Source organism: Papaver somniferum, chromosome 11 (assembly GCF_003573695.1).
Source record: "Papaver somniferum cultivar HN1 chromosome 11, ASM357369v1, whole genome shotgun sequence".
In the NCBI taxonomy this organism is placed as follows: Eukaryota; Viridiplantae; Streptophyta; class Magnoliopsida; order Ranunculales; family Papaveraceae; genus Papaver; species Papaver somniferum.
In genome coordinates, this window is record NC_039368.1 from 34718215 (window position 1) to 34734124 (window position 15910).

Here is a 15910-nt window from a genome sequence, read left to right on the forward strand (position 1 = left end):
ACTATTACTATTTCAGATTCAATTCAAATATCTAATAAAATAAATAATCAAGAGAATAACGATAAAACAAATAATTTTCTCCATTAAAATAAGTTATTATTTGATATATGCATTTTCCCTCTACCCCATAGCTCAAAAATCCAACGGCTGCAATGGAAAGCAAATGAGAACAAAATTTAAATTTTTAGTTTTGATGTAGGACGGCTATTCTGTGACGTCCCAACACGTCCGATCCGGCCGACCAGTTCAGATTCCATGTCAGCATCCTCTGTGGAACGATCAAAAAAGTTGGCGGGGTTGTGGGGAAGGAGAAGGGTGGCTACTCTCTGTCTTTCGCTTTTACCACCAGCAGCAGCATTACCATTACCATCGCCATCTACATTTCTCCATTGCTTTTCAATTCTTCCTCTGAACACTTTTTCCTTTTCTTTCTTTAATTAAAAAAGAAATTCTCTTTCACATTCCCCTGCAAATTCCACCCTATTATATAAAACTTCTGATCTCATTATAACCCCCCCTTCTTATTCTTCTTACTTTCTCTCTCTTCTTCTTATTCTGCCTGTCATAGCATTTCAAGTACCCCCCCTCTGTTATTTTCTGTCAGAACTCCAAATTCCATGATCAGAATTTAGTGTTGTACAATCATGGTAAGCTCAGAAAGGATTCTATTATTGATCAAAATCCATTCTGTACTCTTAAGTCTTGACAAGTTGCTGAAAAGTTTTCTGCTGATCTTTTTTCATTTTGATTGTGATGAATTGCAAAGGTTCTTTTTGTTTTTCCTAATGATTTCCTTTGGTTTATTTCAGGGAACTCCTGTAAACATCATCGTCGGTTCGCACATATGGGTAGAAGATCCACAGGTGGCCTGGATCGATGGAGAAGTAACAGAAATCAAGGGAAAAGATGCCAGCATAATCACTACCAATGGGAAAAAGGTAAGCTTCAGTTCATCACCCATATATATGTTAAATTTCGATCAGATCTTCAATGGAATTCTTTTCTTTTTGCGGAAATCAGAGTTGCAAATTATCAAGTACAAAGCATAGAAACATGGAGTGTTTAGATTTTCATTTACTGATATTAATTGAAGCTCAAGAATGCTATGCCCATCAAACAACTTGCACCACAGACTTAATTTGGTCAATGAAGCTCTTTGTACCTAAAATTCACAGAGGGCAAATCATACAGCTGGAAAATAATGATGGTTTTAATAAATTTTAGAATCATTGATATACTTGTAAGCATTTTGAAAATACTGAAATACGAAATATGTTCAATCCAATTTCAGATTGTCGCAAATCTGTCCAGCATTTATCCGAAAGACACAGAAGCACCACCAGCTGGGGTTGATGACATGACTAAGTTGGCTTACCTTCATGAACCAGGAGTTCTTCAAAACCTTGCTTCTAGGTTTGCTCTAAATGAGATATATGTGAGTTTCAACAGTTCTCCATTTACCACTTATCTTAAACCGGTACTACTGTTCTTTAACTTGCCAAAGAAAAAAAAAAGAAAAAAAAAAGGAAAGGCAGAAAAGTCTAATTAGCATTTCTATATTTGGCAGACTTATACGGGCAACATTCTAATAGCAGTGAACCCTTTTCAAAGGTTACCACATTTATACGACACACACATGATGCAACAGTACAAAGGAGCTACCTTTGGTGAACTTAGTCCCCATCTTTTTGCTGTCGCTGATGCTTGTTACAGGTAAGTATCTAGATACTTGGGGTATCAAATATCAACAAAAATATGCATGCTCAGCAGGAAATATTTACACCAATTTTCTTTTTAAATTTCTTTCCTTAGGTCAATAATCAATGAACACGGAAACCAATCCATACTGGTTAGTGGTGAGAGTGGAGCTGGTAAAACAGAGACGACAAAAATGCTCATGAGGTACCTAGCTTTTATGGGAGGGAGATCTGGTACTGAAGGAAGAACAGTTGAACAGCAAGTTTTGGAGGTGGAATGAGTTGCTTATATGTGTGTGTGTGTTTTCATTGACCAAGAAAAATTCTAATTAGCATACTTGGCGCTCTTTTTTTTTCCTCAGTCCAACCCTGTCTTAGAAGCATTTGGAAACGCAAAAACTGTGAAGAACAATAACTCAAGGTGAGCAAGTCAGACACTTATGGCTCAACCTCTTTAATGTTAAGCTGTTGTTTGTTGACCCAGCTACTTTTGCTTCATCAGTCGTTTCGGTAAATTTGTTGAAATCCAATTTGATAAGCATTGGAAGATCTCTGGAGCCGCTGTTCGAACATATCTTCTCGAGAGATCGCGTGTTTGTCAGGTGTCAGATCCAGAGAGAAACTATCATTGTTTTTACATGCTTTGTGCTGCACCACCAGAGGTATGCTATACCAGAAATTAGCATATTACACTGATGATTCATTTCTTGATAGCTTCTGAAGTGATTTTGATCATCCGTCTTTCAGGATGTCAAAAAGTACAAGTTGGAGAATCCCAGAAACTTCCATTATCTTAACCAAACAAGCTGTTATGAAGTTGCAAATGTTGATGATGCGAGAGAGTACTTAGAAACTAGAAATGCTATGGATGTAGTCGGGATAAGTCAGGAAGAGCAGGTACTATATCTATAGTTAAACCTACCATCAGATCCAATTCATAACCAACAATAGTTAACATAAAAATTTTACCTTGTAAAGGATGCGATATTCAGTGTAGTTGCTGCCATACTTCATCTCGGGAATATTGACTTTGTTAAAGGAAAAGAAATCGATTCTTCAAAATTGAAAAATGACAAGTCACTCTACCATCTTCAAACAGTTGCAGAGCTTCTCAAGTAATTCTCATCCTTCACCAAGCTGAATTTGAACCTGTTACATCAATCCCGTTCAGTTACCCCAACATACAATTACTCTTTTATGCAGGTGTGATGCAAAGCAACTTGAAGACTCTCTTACTAAGCGTGTCATAGTTACCCCAGATGGTGACATTATCAAACTTCTTGATCCAGATTCAGCGGCATCAAACCGTGATGCATTAGCAAAGACGGTTTATTCTAGACTATTTGATTGGTAAGAACATATCATGTACATATGAAATTGAATTATACTTAAAAACTCGAGAAAAATAAAATATTTTTCATCTACCAAGTAGCAGAATTTCTGAACTCCCCTTGGGTATTAAGGGCAGATGTAAACCATATAGATGAACTCATAATGTATTCGTTTAGTTCTAACAATCTTACATATCGAGGTTAGCTTTTGATGCTACTTTTACTTATATAACAGGATTGTCGACAAAATAAACCGGTCAATTGGTCAAGATCCTAACGCTGCAAGTTTAATTGGAGTACTAGATATCTATGGGTTTGAGAGCTTCAAGGTCAACAGGTAAATCTAAGGTGATTCTGGTTATCTTCAACAGAAACGAAAAATTTTTTCCCAAAGCTAGGATCTAACAACGTGCATTATCTGGCAGTTTTGAGCAGTTATGTATCAACTTGACAAATGAGAAACTGCAACAGCATTTCAATCAAGTAAGAGTGTGAAACATACATAATTCACATCAATAATGATTGTAATTTTTGCTACGAAGATATCTAACAGTACAACTTCACTAAATATATCTATTATTAACCAGTTTGGATGTAAATATTCTGCAGCATGTATTTAAGATGGAGCAAGAGGAGTACGAGAAGGAAGAAATCAACTGGAGTTATGTAGAGTTTGTGGATAACCAGGATGTGTTGGATCTAATTGAAAAGGTATTTGACTGAAATGCAATACTTAAGCTATATAATTACCATAGTCTTTGAACAACATAGAGATCTTAACATGTTGATTGATGATATCTACATGCAGAAACCAGGAGGCATCATTGCCCTACTTGATGAAGCATGGTAAGAATTTCCTCAACTTCTTACTCTTCTTCTATGGCACATCTATTAAGAAAATCAAACTACCCTAAAGGGCTAATCAACATTCTTAATTTGTAAAATCCCATGCATAAGACTCTTAGGACAAAGGGTTTAAGACATAAACCTGATTTCATCACATGCTTATATGTTAACTCACTTTCCTTCCTTGCAGTATGTTTCCCAAGTCAACTCATGAGACTTTTGCTCAAAAATTGTACCAGACATACAAAAATAACAAGCGCTTCAGCAAACCAAAGACTTCACGAACAAATTTCACCATCAACCACTACGCTGGTGATGTAAGCAGAACCTTGAAAATTATCTTTGACCTGCAAGTTTGTTTAATCCAGAGTTTCCTTCTCATTGTAAATATTTTTCTGAAAAGGTTACCTACCAAGCTGATTATTTCCTAGACAAAAACAAGGACTATGTCGTAGCAGAACATCAAGCTTTACTGGATGCTTCAAGCTGCCCTTTCGTTGCAAATCTCTTTCCTAAACTGGCCGAGGACAGCTCAAAACAATCCAAATTCTCTTCCATTGGTACACGTTTCAAGGTAATCCAAGTCTCATATTGGTTAGAATTTCAAATTTTAATGACCTAATTCTCTACCTCTGACTTTATTTTTCTCTAAATTCATTCAAAAGCAACAACTTCAATCTTTAATGGAGACATTGAGCACAACAGAACCACATTACATTAGATGTGTGAAGCCCAATGGTGTTCTGAAGCCTGGAATCTTTGAAAATTTCAACGTCTTGAACCAGTTGAGATGTGGAGTAAGTCTCATTCTTCTATCACTACAACTAGAAAATCAATAATCAGTTTTGTTTTACTGGAGTTCACGTGATGCCCATTGCCGCAGGGAGTGCTAGAGGCTATTAGGATCAGCTGTGCTGGGTATCCCACCAAGAGAACATTCGATGAGTTCCTTGATCGTTTTGGCACACTAGCACCGGATCTTTTGGAAAGGTAAAAGTTCATAAAACTTTGAAATTAGCTCTCTCAATATGCAGAGAGACTCAAATAATTGAAACTATTCTGTGCAGAATGAATGACCCCTCTGTAACAACATTTTTCTTAATTCTCGTGCCTTCACTGCTAATGCTTATTCGCTCAGTTTCACTCATTGTTTTATCCCTACGACAGATCTGATGAGAAAGAAGCCTGTGCAGCTTTATGTGACAGAATGGGTCTGAAGGGTTATCAGGTACATTTGGAACATGAGCTTAAATAATGTAGCACGACATAATTATGAAGGGTATACCTATTGACTGTGAGACAAATTTCTGTCGAGCATTGCACTAAGTGTCTGCTCCATACGTAATTTTAGATAGGTAAAACAAAGGTGTTTCTACGAGCAGGACAAATGGCTGAACTAGATGCGCGGAGGGCTGAAGTCGTGGCCAATGCTGCAAGACTGATCCAAAGACAAATCCGAACATATCTTGCACGCGAAGAATTTATTAAAATCCGAAGGGCCACAATGCGTTTCCAGAAATTATGGAGAGGTATTCATAATACTGAAATAAATATATTAATATTTAAAAGGCAAAGTTAGAAGGAATTTATTGTGTATAGATGAATGAATACCTGAGAGATAACATTTTTGTACGCATCTCCTTGTACAGGAATGGTTGCACGCAAGTTATATGAAGAAATGAGGAGGGAAGCTGCTTCAATATGTCTTCAGAAGTATGCACGTGCTCATAGAGCCAGAAAAGCATATAAACAATTACGAGCATCAGCTGTAGCTATTCAAACTGGAATGCGTGCAATGGCTGCCCGTAATGAATATAGGCACAGAAGAAGAACCAAGGCTTCAATCATTGTTCAGGTAGAAAAATCTCTCCATGGGAACATTTAATTTGATTGAATGTAATGAAAAGCATATACAAATTCAGGCTGAATCTAAATTATATGTTATCGTTTCTTACAGACTCGATGGCGCAGTCACAAAGCTCTTACTTCTTATAAGCAACAGCAGGTGGCTACTCTTACCCTTCAATGTCTATGGAGAGGTAGGACAGGAAGGAAAGAGCTAAGAAAGCTCAGGATGGTGAGTTTTTACATTTTTGTAGCCAATGTGCACGTCGAATGTATAATTTCTCATTTCAAGTGAATGTCTTTATGATTCCTGGTCAAAGAATACGACTGAAGTAGATAACAATTGGAACTGCAACAGGCTGCTAGGGATGCTGGGGCACTTAGAGAAGCTAAGGACAAGTTGGAGAAGCGTGTTGAAGAATTATCATGGAGACTAGACCTTGAAAAGAAACTGAGGGTATTCTTCCTTTTTGGTCAGAATTCTGTTACTCATATTGAAGTTGTTCTTGATCTTGAATGCCTAATCGTAAACTCGAACTACGACATTTTCTACCATAGCTTTAAGTCCATAATGGATGTGTACTTCAGCTCATTAGCAGAAAATTGATTTCAGGTTGACCTTGAAGAAGCAAAAGGGCATGAAATTGCAAAGCTGCAAACGGCATTACACGAAATGCAAGGAAAAGTAGATGAAGCTAATGCTGCAATCATCAGTGAGAAAGAGGCTGCACGAATTGCCATTGAACAAGCACCACCAGTCATTAAAGAGGTGCCTGTGGTGGATAACACCGTCCTTGAGTTACTGACGAATCGCAATGAAATACTGGAGGTAAAAATATCACTATCAACATTGTATTATCTTTATTAATAAATGTCTTACCTGACCAAAAGAGTAATTCTTGTATACAGGGTGAGCTTAGTGAGTTGAAGATAAAGACTGAAGATATCGAGAGAAGATACTATGAAATTCAAAAAGACACTGAAGTGAAGGAAATAGAGGCAACAGAATTGCAGTTAACACTATCTCAGCTTCAAGAGACAATTGAAAGGTAATGTATATATTTTATAAGGATATTGGATGCCAGAAAATGGAACTTGATTATTTTTTAATTTTTTTTTTGTCACTCTTAAGATTGGAAGTGATTTTGTCCAACTTGGAATCTGAGAACCAGGTTCTACGTCAGCAAGCACTAGAAGCATCAAAGAGTAATGACCTATCAGAAGAACTAAAAATGTGAGTATTGTACTTTTCTAAATGAAATTATAAGTATATCACTAGGAAATTTAAGATGTATGTGTATCTTGAGTTTTTTTTAGAATAGGAACAGCGAGCAGATTTTGGAATTGCTATCAAAAAGTAAACTACAAAAAAAAAAGTTGTTAGATTTTAGAACATCTGAGCTGAAACTTGGATAACGATCAGCCAAGATAAGCACAGTATCCTTTTGTTATTAGTTATTACTGAACATTCTCCAAGAAAAAAAGAGCTGCAAAAGTGGGAAGTAGGTTAAAAACATGAAAAATATAGACCAGTTTGAGCAGGAAAATCGTGGTTTAAAAAAATATTTCGCCTCAGCACATCAATACCCGCTTTTTTGCGCTTCGCCTGCAAAACGCCTTATTGGTTTTCTCTGCCAGTTATTTGTTTAGCTTTTTCATAACTTGAAGTACCCTAAAACTATTTTACTATCTATTTCAGCCACTTATTTCAGAGTTTCTTTTTCCTTCCTCTTTTTTGTTCTGTGATCTTCAATTCTTTAATCATCTACCTCTAGCCAAGCTAGAAAGTTAACCAAAAAGATTTGTAAGTATTTATTCTGTGCTCTTCTCCCTTTTTATGTTGACAAAGTTTTTCATAGAGATTTTTAAGTATCTATTAATTCATATACTTAGCGAAGCAAACAACGCTTTTCAGCAGCGCCTTACTCTTTGCTAGGAGAGTTTATGCTTTCACTTTTTAAAACATTTAGAAAAATAACTAGAATTGGTTAGGAGTCAGAAAATGAACATTTCAACTTTATTTGCAGCCTCGAGGATAAGATCGCTAAGTTGGAGTCAGAAAATGAAATGTTGCGGGACCAGGCACCAGTAGTTGTGCAACAAATTGTTTCCACTGAAGTGGCTACATATCCACCAGTTACAAACCAGGCACCAGTTGTAGAGCAACAAATAGTACCAGTTGTAGAGCAACAAATAGTTTCTCCCAAAGTGGCTACATATACACCAGTTACAAAGGTTACTATAATCCAACTCCCTTTTAGTGAATGCTGACATTGATATTTCGTACTGACGCTACTGATTCTACAGAGTCTTGAAAATGGACATCAAACTGAGGAAGAATTCAAGACACCGAAAGTAAGTGCCACATTCTCGTACAATTTAAATTCTACGAAGAACAGGGAGTTAAATGTGTATTAAATTATCTAGCAATACTGTGCATTATCTTGATATTTTTCTGAATATCAAAAGAGTAGGAAGAACATTGATAAAACTATCTTTGCAGGAAAAGGAGCATGTACGAACTCCATTAACCAAGCAGAAATCTCTGACAGACAGGCAGCAGGTACATAAATGACCTAGAAATAGGGTACTTATCTTCTTTACTTTCATGTCTTACTAACGTTGTCCTTCATTTCGCTTCTCCTATGATCATCAGGAAAACCATGATGCACTTATCAAGTGCCTGGTGGAAGATAAGAGATTTGAAAAAAACAGACCTGTTGCTGCATGCATTGTGTACAGAGCTCTTCTTCAATGGAGATCCTTTGAAGCAGATAAAACACACATATTTGATCGAATTATCCACATAATTAGGGATTCTGTTGAGGTAATCAGCTACATGATTTTGAACCTTATAGATACTCGTAATAAAATCAGTTGCAGCATGTTTGAAGAATTCATCAAAACTGAGATTATACCTAGAGTTTATTTCCTTTATTGTATCTTTCAGGATCAGGAGAATGTCAACGAGCTTGCATATTGGCTATCAACGACATCCGCCCTTTTGTTTCTAATACAGAATACAATTAAGGCAAGCAATTCACCAATCAATGCTGCACACCGTAGCCGAGCCTCTCCCACCACTTTGTTTGGAAGGATGGCACAAGTAAGCTCTTATACTAAAACTTATCTAGCTCACATCATATAAAAAGCCCGACAAATTACTACACATAATTTTGAACTGACCACAGCTTCTGGTAGGGTTTACGGACATCTCCAATATCAAGTGGGTACAGCGGAATGGTAGGGAAGCCAGAGAAATCAAAAGTGGAAGCAAAATACCCAGCCCTATTATTTAAGCAGCACTTGACAGCATATGTTGAGAAAATATATGGAATGATCCGTGACAGTTTGAAGAAAGAAATAAGTCCATTCCTAAACCTTTGCATACAGGTAAGCATTTAATTAAGCAAGACAAGAGACAATTTATCTACGCAACCACACATGACCAAATCCACAAACTCTACACAGGCACCAAGATCTACCAGGGCAAGATCCATAAGAGGGGCATCCAAAAATATGCACTCAAATATAGTTGCAAAACAACAAGTGTCAAGCATACACTGGCAGAGCATAGTAAAGTGCATGGATCACACATGGGATATATTGCGTGAAAACAATGTAAGCAAGATCCATCCTTTAACTACCTAATTGGTTGTTCAAACAGGAGGTTGACGCAAACTTAAGTAACATTCTTTTCCATATCTGTAGGTCCCATCTGTTATCATAAGGAAAACCTTCACCCAGGTTTTTGCGTTCATAAATGTGCAGCTTCTCAACAGGTAAGTAACGTTTTAATAATCCCACAAAATTTATACAAAATTTTTTGCAAGCATGATCAGGTGAGTTTGAAAAAAGTCTTGTGCTTTTCAATGCAGTTTATTGCTTCGCCGCGAGTGCTGCTCATTTAGCAACGGAGAATATGTTAAAGCCGGTTTGCAGGAATTGGAAGAATGGTGTTCCAAAGCAACAGACCAGGCAAGCTAATAATCTTCTTAACTAAAAGTGTTTTAGAAACCTACTTCAATCAAAGAAGGAAGAATTACAGTATTTTCATCTTCATGTTACAGTTTACTGGATCAGCTTGGAATGAGCTTCAACACATAAGACAAGCAGTTGGATTTCTGGTATATTTTCCTCAACCACAGACCAATAAGCTAGTACTTTAGTTTAAACACTACTTGGTCACTCTTAATTTATCTCATTTTTGTTTTCAGGTTTCACATCAAAAGCCTACCAAAACCTTGGAAGAGATCACAACTGAACTCTGTCCGGTAACTTAAGCTAAACACTCTATGTTTAGAGTTGTCATTTATGCAACAGATTCACAAGAATTCTCACTAAAGTTAAATCTACCTTTGCAGGCGTTGAGCATTCCACAAATTTACCGTATTGGGACAATGTTTTGGGATGACAAATATGGAACCCAAGGGTTATCACAAGATGTAAGTTTGCTTTCACCTAATTACTCGATAGAATTAGAAAACACAACTAATTCAAATTTTAACCACCTTGCTTTCAGATAATAGCAAAGATGAGGGTATTGATGACTGAAGATTCAATCAACATACCAAACAATAACAATTCATTCTTACTCGATGTTGATTCCAGGTAACTAAAACCCTAACGAAGAACATTAAAACCCTAACAAAAAAACAAATTAAATTTTTTTAACTAATTATTTTGTGGAAAATGAAATTGCAGCATACCTTTCTCTCTAGAAGAGCTTTCCGGATCCTTCCTGGAAATGAACCCATCTGACATCATCGTAGAACCACCACCTCTCCTCCGCCAAAACTCTGAGTTCCATTTCCTGTTGCAAAGAACCGACTAAAGGTTTTGATTTTGATTCTTATAGAAAAAGAGAGTAGAACAATCAATACTGTAATTTATCATTCTTTTTTTTTTACCTATTTATAAGCTTGAGCTTTCAAAATGTAAATTATTATTTATTATTTTTGGGGTTTCTGGGTTTCCTCTTGTTTACCTTACAGATGAATTTGTATATTTGAGAATTGGGTTTTTCCGAGTGAATTTTTCTTGTGAATTTAAGATTTGTAAGACGAGAGACAGACACAGAGAGAGGATTGTTGTTGATGAATTGCAATTTTGATACTGAAAATAAGTTAGCCCTAGTCTCGACGAGTTTCACGGTCCGGTTGAGGAGACAGAACTCAGGAGGAAAACAATGAGGAGAGATGTTTAAAACTCGGAACCGCCAAAAACGGTTTTGTCTCTCTGACTTGTCTTCTAGTAATTTGACGTCTGTTATCTAGTCTTAACTTTCGTTTTTGCCAGTGACTGGGGAAGCTGCAATGCTGCATTTACCAAACTGTTGTCCCCCGTCAAAATCGTTAGACCGACTCTTTTGGGTAGATAGTCCAAATTTGTTCACGAGCGTAAACTTAATATATTCTTCTGATTGGTTGATTATTTAACTGATGACCTCATTACCTTCCATGTTTAAAATTCTGACTCTCATTAGATAACTCACTAAATTAAATCAATGATAAAGATTGAAATGTTGCGTGCACATTCGTTAAGAAGTGTGCACATATTCGGACTCGTAGGTTCCAGCTCCCATTTTTTTCTTTTGGTAGATTCCCAGCTGAGTAACGGTTGATTTCACTTGGAAACCAATGCGGAGGAAAGAGACATTTTATCCTTTATCCACGTCATAAGAAAATAATATGTTCTCCGGGCTCTTCATTTTTGCATCTTCTCCTTGCTTTACGAACCTTTGATAACCACTTCTATCACCTTTTATATGGTTAAAAAAGAAAAACTAAATGTAAAGCAATGGTATCATGGAAATCAAAATGTCCACCATTTATGTACTCTCTTGGAGTTTTGGAAATTTTTACCCGGCACCGCAGAACCTTTGATTTTGCTTTGGTGTTTTCATGACGAGCTACTTGTATGATTATGGAATGCACAGTAGATTAACAGTTATAAATGCCCAAGCAAGAAATCAAAAAGAGAAACTAAGAAACACCCCAAAGTTCATATCCTAGTTAGGAGTCCGGCGAATTTTTATCGAATTATTCGCAAATATTCGCCGTATGTAACCACGGTTTGAAAACGCGACTTTTAAGTTCCTCCCGGTTAATTCGCGATTTTTACGAACCGAATTACTCGGTTGCTTAATTCTAAGTATATTTATTCTTTCAAAAAATTTACAAGATTCGAAACCGTGAACTGCAACACCCACACTTGACCATCAGCCACTGAACCAGCTATATATTGGTGATAACGATGCGTATATAGAATTTTTACATATACTATACAAACGACAAATCATGATGCTTAAAAAGCGAAAAACGTATTTTTGTAATTTAATACACGCTGAACTTTAGTGCCACATTTGTACATGCGAAACATTTTAAATACAAATTAACAAAATGCCGGATTTTTTCCCCATTCCGCATGTTTGACTGCATATTTAACCGAATTCGTTTTTTATCTAGCCGATTAATGCTTGCATTTTCGCCGACCCGAATTTTTATCGCACAACGAATTGCTAACTAGGCTTCATATACAATCAAACCCCAAAAATAAACACTATCATATTCATCAAATCTTAAAACAACTCATTTACATTTATAATAAGGAGAAACAAATTACAGTGGTAATATTAAGGAATTTTTGAATTTTGATGGGATTTTTTAGCGGAAGAACACCTACCAACAACAATAAGAGATAAGAGGAAAATCTAAGGGAAAAACCATGGATGATAAACCTAAATAATCCCATATAAAGAATTTGTTTATGCGGTTAAATAAAGATTTCTTTGATAATCGAGGCTTGATTCGACTAGTATTAAAGTAACCCCTCTCTGCAGTGGATACCTAGGGAGGTACGACGCTAGGGATGATTACGTGGATGAAAGAAAATATTCTCAATCCTCCATATTTGATGCCACGTGGGATCAAATCAGACATATTATATTCTGTTGTTCACCTAGTAGGATTGGACACGTACACTCATTGTCGTTCCTCTTTTCGAGAACTTAAACCACTAATCTTAAAATTATATATTTAATTTCTCTGTTAATAATCATTGATGTTAGTGATTAAATGTTTACATATCTCTAAAGTTAGATGATAGTGTTGGAATAATGCTCGGTTGAACCGACGAGTTTTGTTATCTCAAGCTTGTTGTCAATGTTAGATGATCAAAACTATATCTTGATTTCTAGTCTACTAAGTCAAGTCACAGACTAGGTTAGAATTTGGTAATTGAGTATCATACATCACCCTCGAAGACTGAAGATCGAAGACAATATTTGGAGGACTTTTTTTTACAGGTATGTGAAGACTGAACCACTATATTTTACTCACTATCTTACCATTATATCTGTTGAGACTATGTCGTATGACTTCTAGTAGATTTAAAAAGAGGAAGTTTCGAGTGAAGCTTGTCTTGTTAAAAATATAAAAATATGATTCAAGCATAGATGTTCAAAGGTCCTTAACAATATTAGTTCGAAATAATTTATTATTCGAGAATTAATTTGTGAATCAATTGAAAATCGCTCGTATAAGTGATTTTATCATTTGGGAATGTTTCATACATCATAAGAGAGAAACTCATGAACTTCTGATATTTCTGCTCAGGGTAGATTGACAAACCAGTTTGGAAACCACAAATGTCTGAATTCAGAAACACGGGGAAGGTTCGCGAACCAGTTTGCAAACCGCAAGTTCAATTGGGAACAGTTCACGAACCCGGTTCACGAACAATTGTAAATTAAATTTTTGGTGTTGGTATAAAAGGCTTAAGGTTGGCGAACCCAGTTCACGAACTATGTCCATCTGAGTTCTCGAGCGGAGTAGGGTTGGAGAACCCGATCAGTAGCTCCCTGGCTCATGAACTTTAACCTTACGGTTTACAAACAGTTTCACTAACGATCGCAGTAGAATTTAATAAATGCTCAAAAAATATTTTTTAAATATGTTTAACATTATTATGGCTCTGTTAAACACTTCAATAATTCATTGATCACTAAACCACTTATGTGTGTACATCATGATTAAACTCTTGAGTGTTTAAAAGAACATCCATTTGCTTGTAGTTCGAAAGGCATATTTTCCAAAACATAGCGGTCATTATACATGGTTCCATAACAGGACCACTGTGCGTATTATTCCATTGTATTTTTAAGGTTAATTCTCACATGTTTTAATTGAAACCCTAATTAGAGTTTCATCTCAATAGAGAAAGTGTTTGCTTGATCGTTAACTTATCTTAGCTGGAATTCAAAGCAACCCTCAGTCTATGCAAACTATAAACAGAGATGCTCTTTCAACTGGGAAAATTAATCCCTGATACTTTGTGTCCTAGTTGATAGCTAGAATCGTCCTCTATGAACTCAGGTTTCCTCTGAGAAATATAATTAGGTTTACGGATAAAAGACTTCGCGTGGGGGATTCGTGAGGCCACGCACGACTATTTTTACCGTGATAGTTCGTATATCTTGATCTTGCTTTTCTGTTATCGAGGTTCTCGTAATCTCTTTCAGGCAAGATAGATAGAAATCACAAAGTTATCTTCGTCTCGGACTTTGTGATTCCTCAAGATAGATATCTGAAAAATGTTCTTAAGTGATAAGTTGAAGATTTTTATTGAGGGGTGGTAATAGATACATGCTTCTCTATCTAAGTGACTGTAAGTGTTCCAGATTATGGGTTTGCTAGCTTTTTCTATTGAAAATAGATTTCCAAGACTTGATCTTTGATCTAATGAGAAATCAAATAGGTTATCTGTTAGAGGCACATTGGTATCAAAATTCTTCACTGAGGTTGAAGCAACTTTTACGCTGTAAAGGATGTCAGCTAAGGGAATAACGTTCATAGAGCCTTGCGAGGTTCAAGAGACATAAGGATCTTGACTGTAACTTAACATCTTAGAGGGTGGATTTGGTCTAAACTACATTCCAATCCGAAGTCTGATAGTAGGCTAGCGTTTGTAGCGTCTTAATACAGTTTGGTATTCAAATATGGACGAGCCCCGGAGTTTTTATACAATTGTAGTTTCCTCGTTAACAAAACTTCTGGTGTCCTGTGTTTTCCTTTTCCTCTATATTGTTTATATTTATATTTGGATTTACGCAAGTAGTACGTATTCAATCTTAGTAGATACATCCATCTAATTATGATCGATTACGAGACTTGTTTATTGTAGAATTCGTATCTTGAAAGATAGATAACAAGTTTATTACTTGGAAGACACTAGTGGAAAAAGGCCGTTTTAAGATAGTTGGAAAGTGTCATATTAGCGTTGTATACGACACTATACAGGTGATGCTGAAAGTGTCGTAGATTCAGTATCTTTTTCTGGAACGACACTATCAAATTGACTAAGTTTTGCGATACTTTCAAGTTGTCGCTAGGTACGACACCTAGTTAGCGTCGTACATCTAGTTTTATAATATAAAAAAAAATCTAATATTCATCTGATTCAGCTAAATCCCATATCAGAATTGGCTGACAGTAGCCCTGGGGTAAAATAAAGCTCAAATTACCTGAAATAAAACTTGGATTTATAAACTCAAATTGTTAAATAAAAACCATTGTATTTTGTTACACAATTCATAACTGAATTCAGATTACACTTAGATTCAGAATCACAAAAGAAAACAAATAATAAGGCTTGAATTCATACAAGTCATATATTTAAGTTCTAAGGTTCATAAAGATAACTGTGAACCAGCAAAATGAGATCCTGCCGGATGATGAACTGAGCCAACAATTCAAGAACAACAAACCTACAACAAACAAAAGGTGCCAAAATCACTGAAGTATAAAAAAACTTTGAAAAAATCACTGAAAAGTGAATATACTATGATGAAATTTGAATAATAGCACATAAAGTAAATTCATGACCACAAACAGCTCTATCTCCTAATCGTTCTAAGAATCCGAGCTATCCTCGGAATTTTACCAACAATAGCCAAAGTATTGAAATGCTTAAGTGAATCATCGTGGATACACAAACTGCACAACAAGTAGAACATAAAACTTAAACCTTAGCAGATTTCTCAAACACCACGATGTGCAGAAACTACTAGCTTTACACACCCACTTAGAGTCTATTAGAGTTTACTATGCTATTTTATATGCATCCATATGATAAAGAAACTACAAAAGGATACCAATACTCACAACTATTGACAAGTTCCCAATGCTTGAG

General features: G+C 36.0%; 1 protein-coding gene across 1 annotated transcript; it reads left to right on the top strand.

Moving 5' to 3' along the window:
* Positions 1–257: 257 nt before the first annotated feature.
* LOC113322154 (myosin-12-like) lies at positions 258–10820 on the top strand. The gene is made up of 40 exons (XM_026570192.1): positions 258–647; positions 810–938; positions 1292–1435; positions 1568–1713; positions 1813–1969; positions 2060–2118; positions 2200–2359; positions 2445–2594; positions 2676–2812; positions 2901–3047; positions 3264–3365; positions 3454–3511; positions 3638–3739; positions 3837–3874; positions 4065–4191; positions 4278–4448; positions 4540–4671; positions 4758–4864; positions 5042–5102; positions 5226–5403; positions 5524–5729; positions 5832–5951; positions 6078–6176; positions 6333–6548; positions 6629–6768; positions 6852–6953; positions 7747–7954; positions 8027–8074; positions 8223–8282; positions 8376–8546; positions 8670–8825; positions 8921–9112; positions 9191–9340; positions 9431–9501; positions 9598–9697; positions 9790–9846; positions 9937–9993; positions 10084–10164; positions 10242–10330; positions 10424–10820. The coding sequence occupies exons 1-40, from the start codon at positions 645–647 to the stop codon at positions 10551–10553; spliced, it is 4761 nt and encodes a 1586-aa protein (XP_026425977.1). The 5' UTR covers positions 258–644; the 3' UTR covers positions 10554–10820.
* The last annotated feature ends 5090 nt before the right edge of the window (positions 10821–15910 follow it).

Bases quoted from the DNA above. Each gene is read 5' to 3' on its own strand.
- LOC113322154 (XM_026570192.1), top strand. The intron at 1,436-1,567 runs GTGAGTTTCAAC...TATATTTGGCAG, and splicing joins TTGCTCTAAATGAGATATAT to ACTTATACGGGCAACATTCT. The intron at 6,954-7,746 runs GTGAGTATTGTA...CTTTATTTGCAG, and splicing joins CTATCAGAAGAACTAAAAAT to CCTCGAGGATAAGATCGCTA.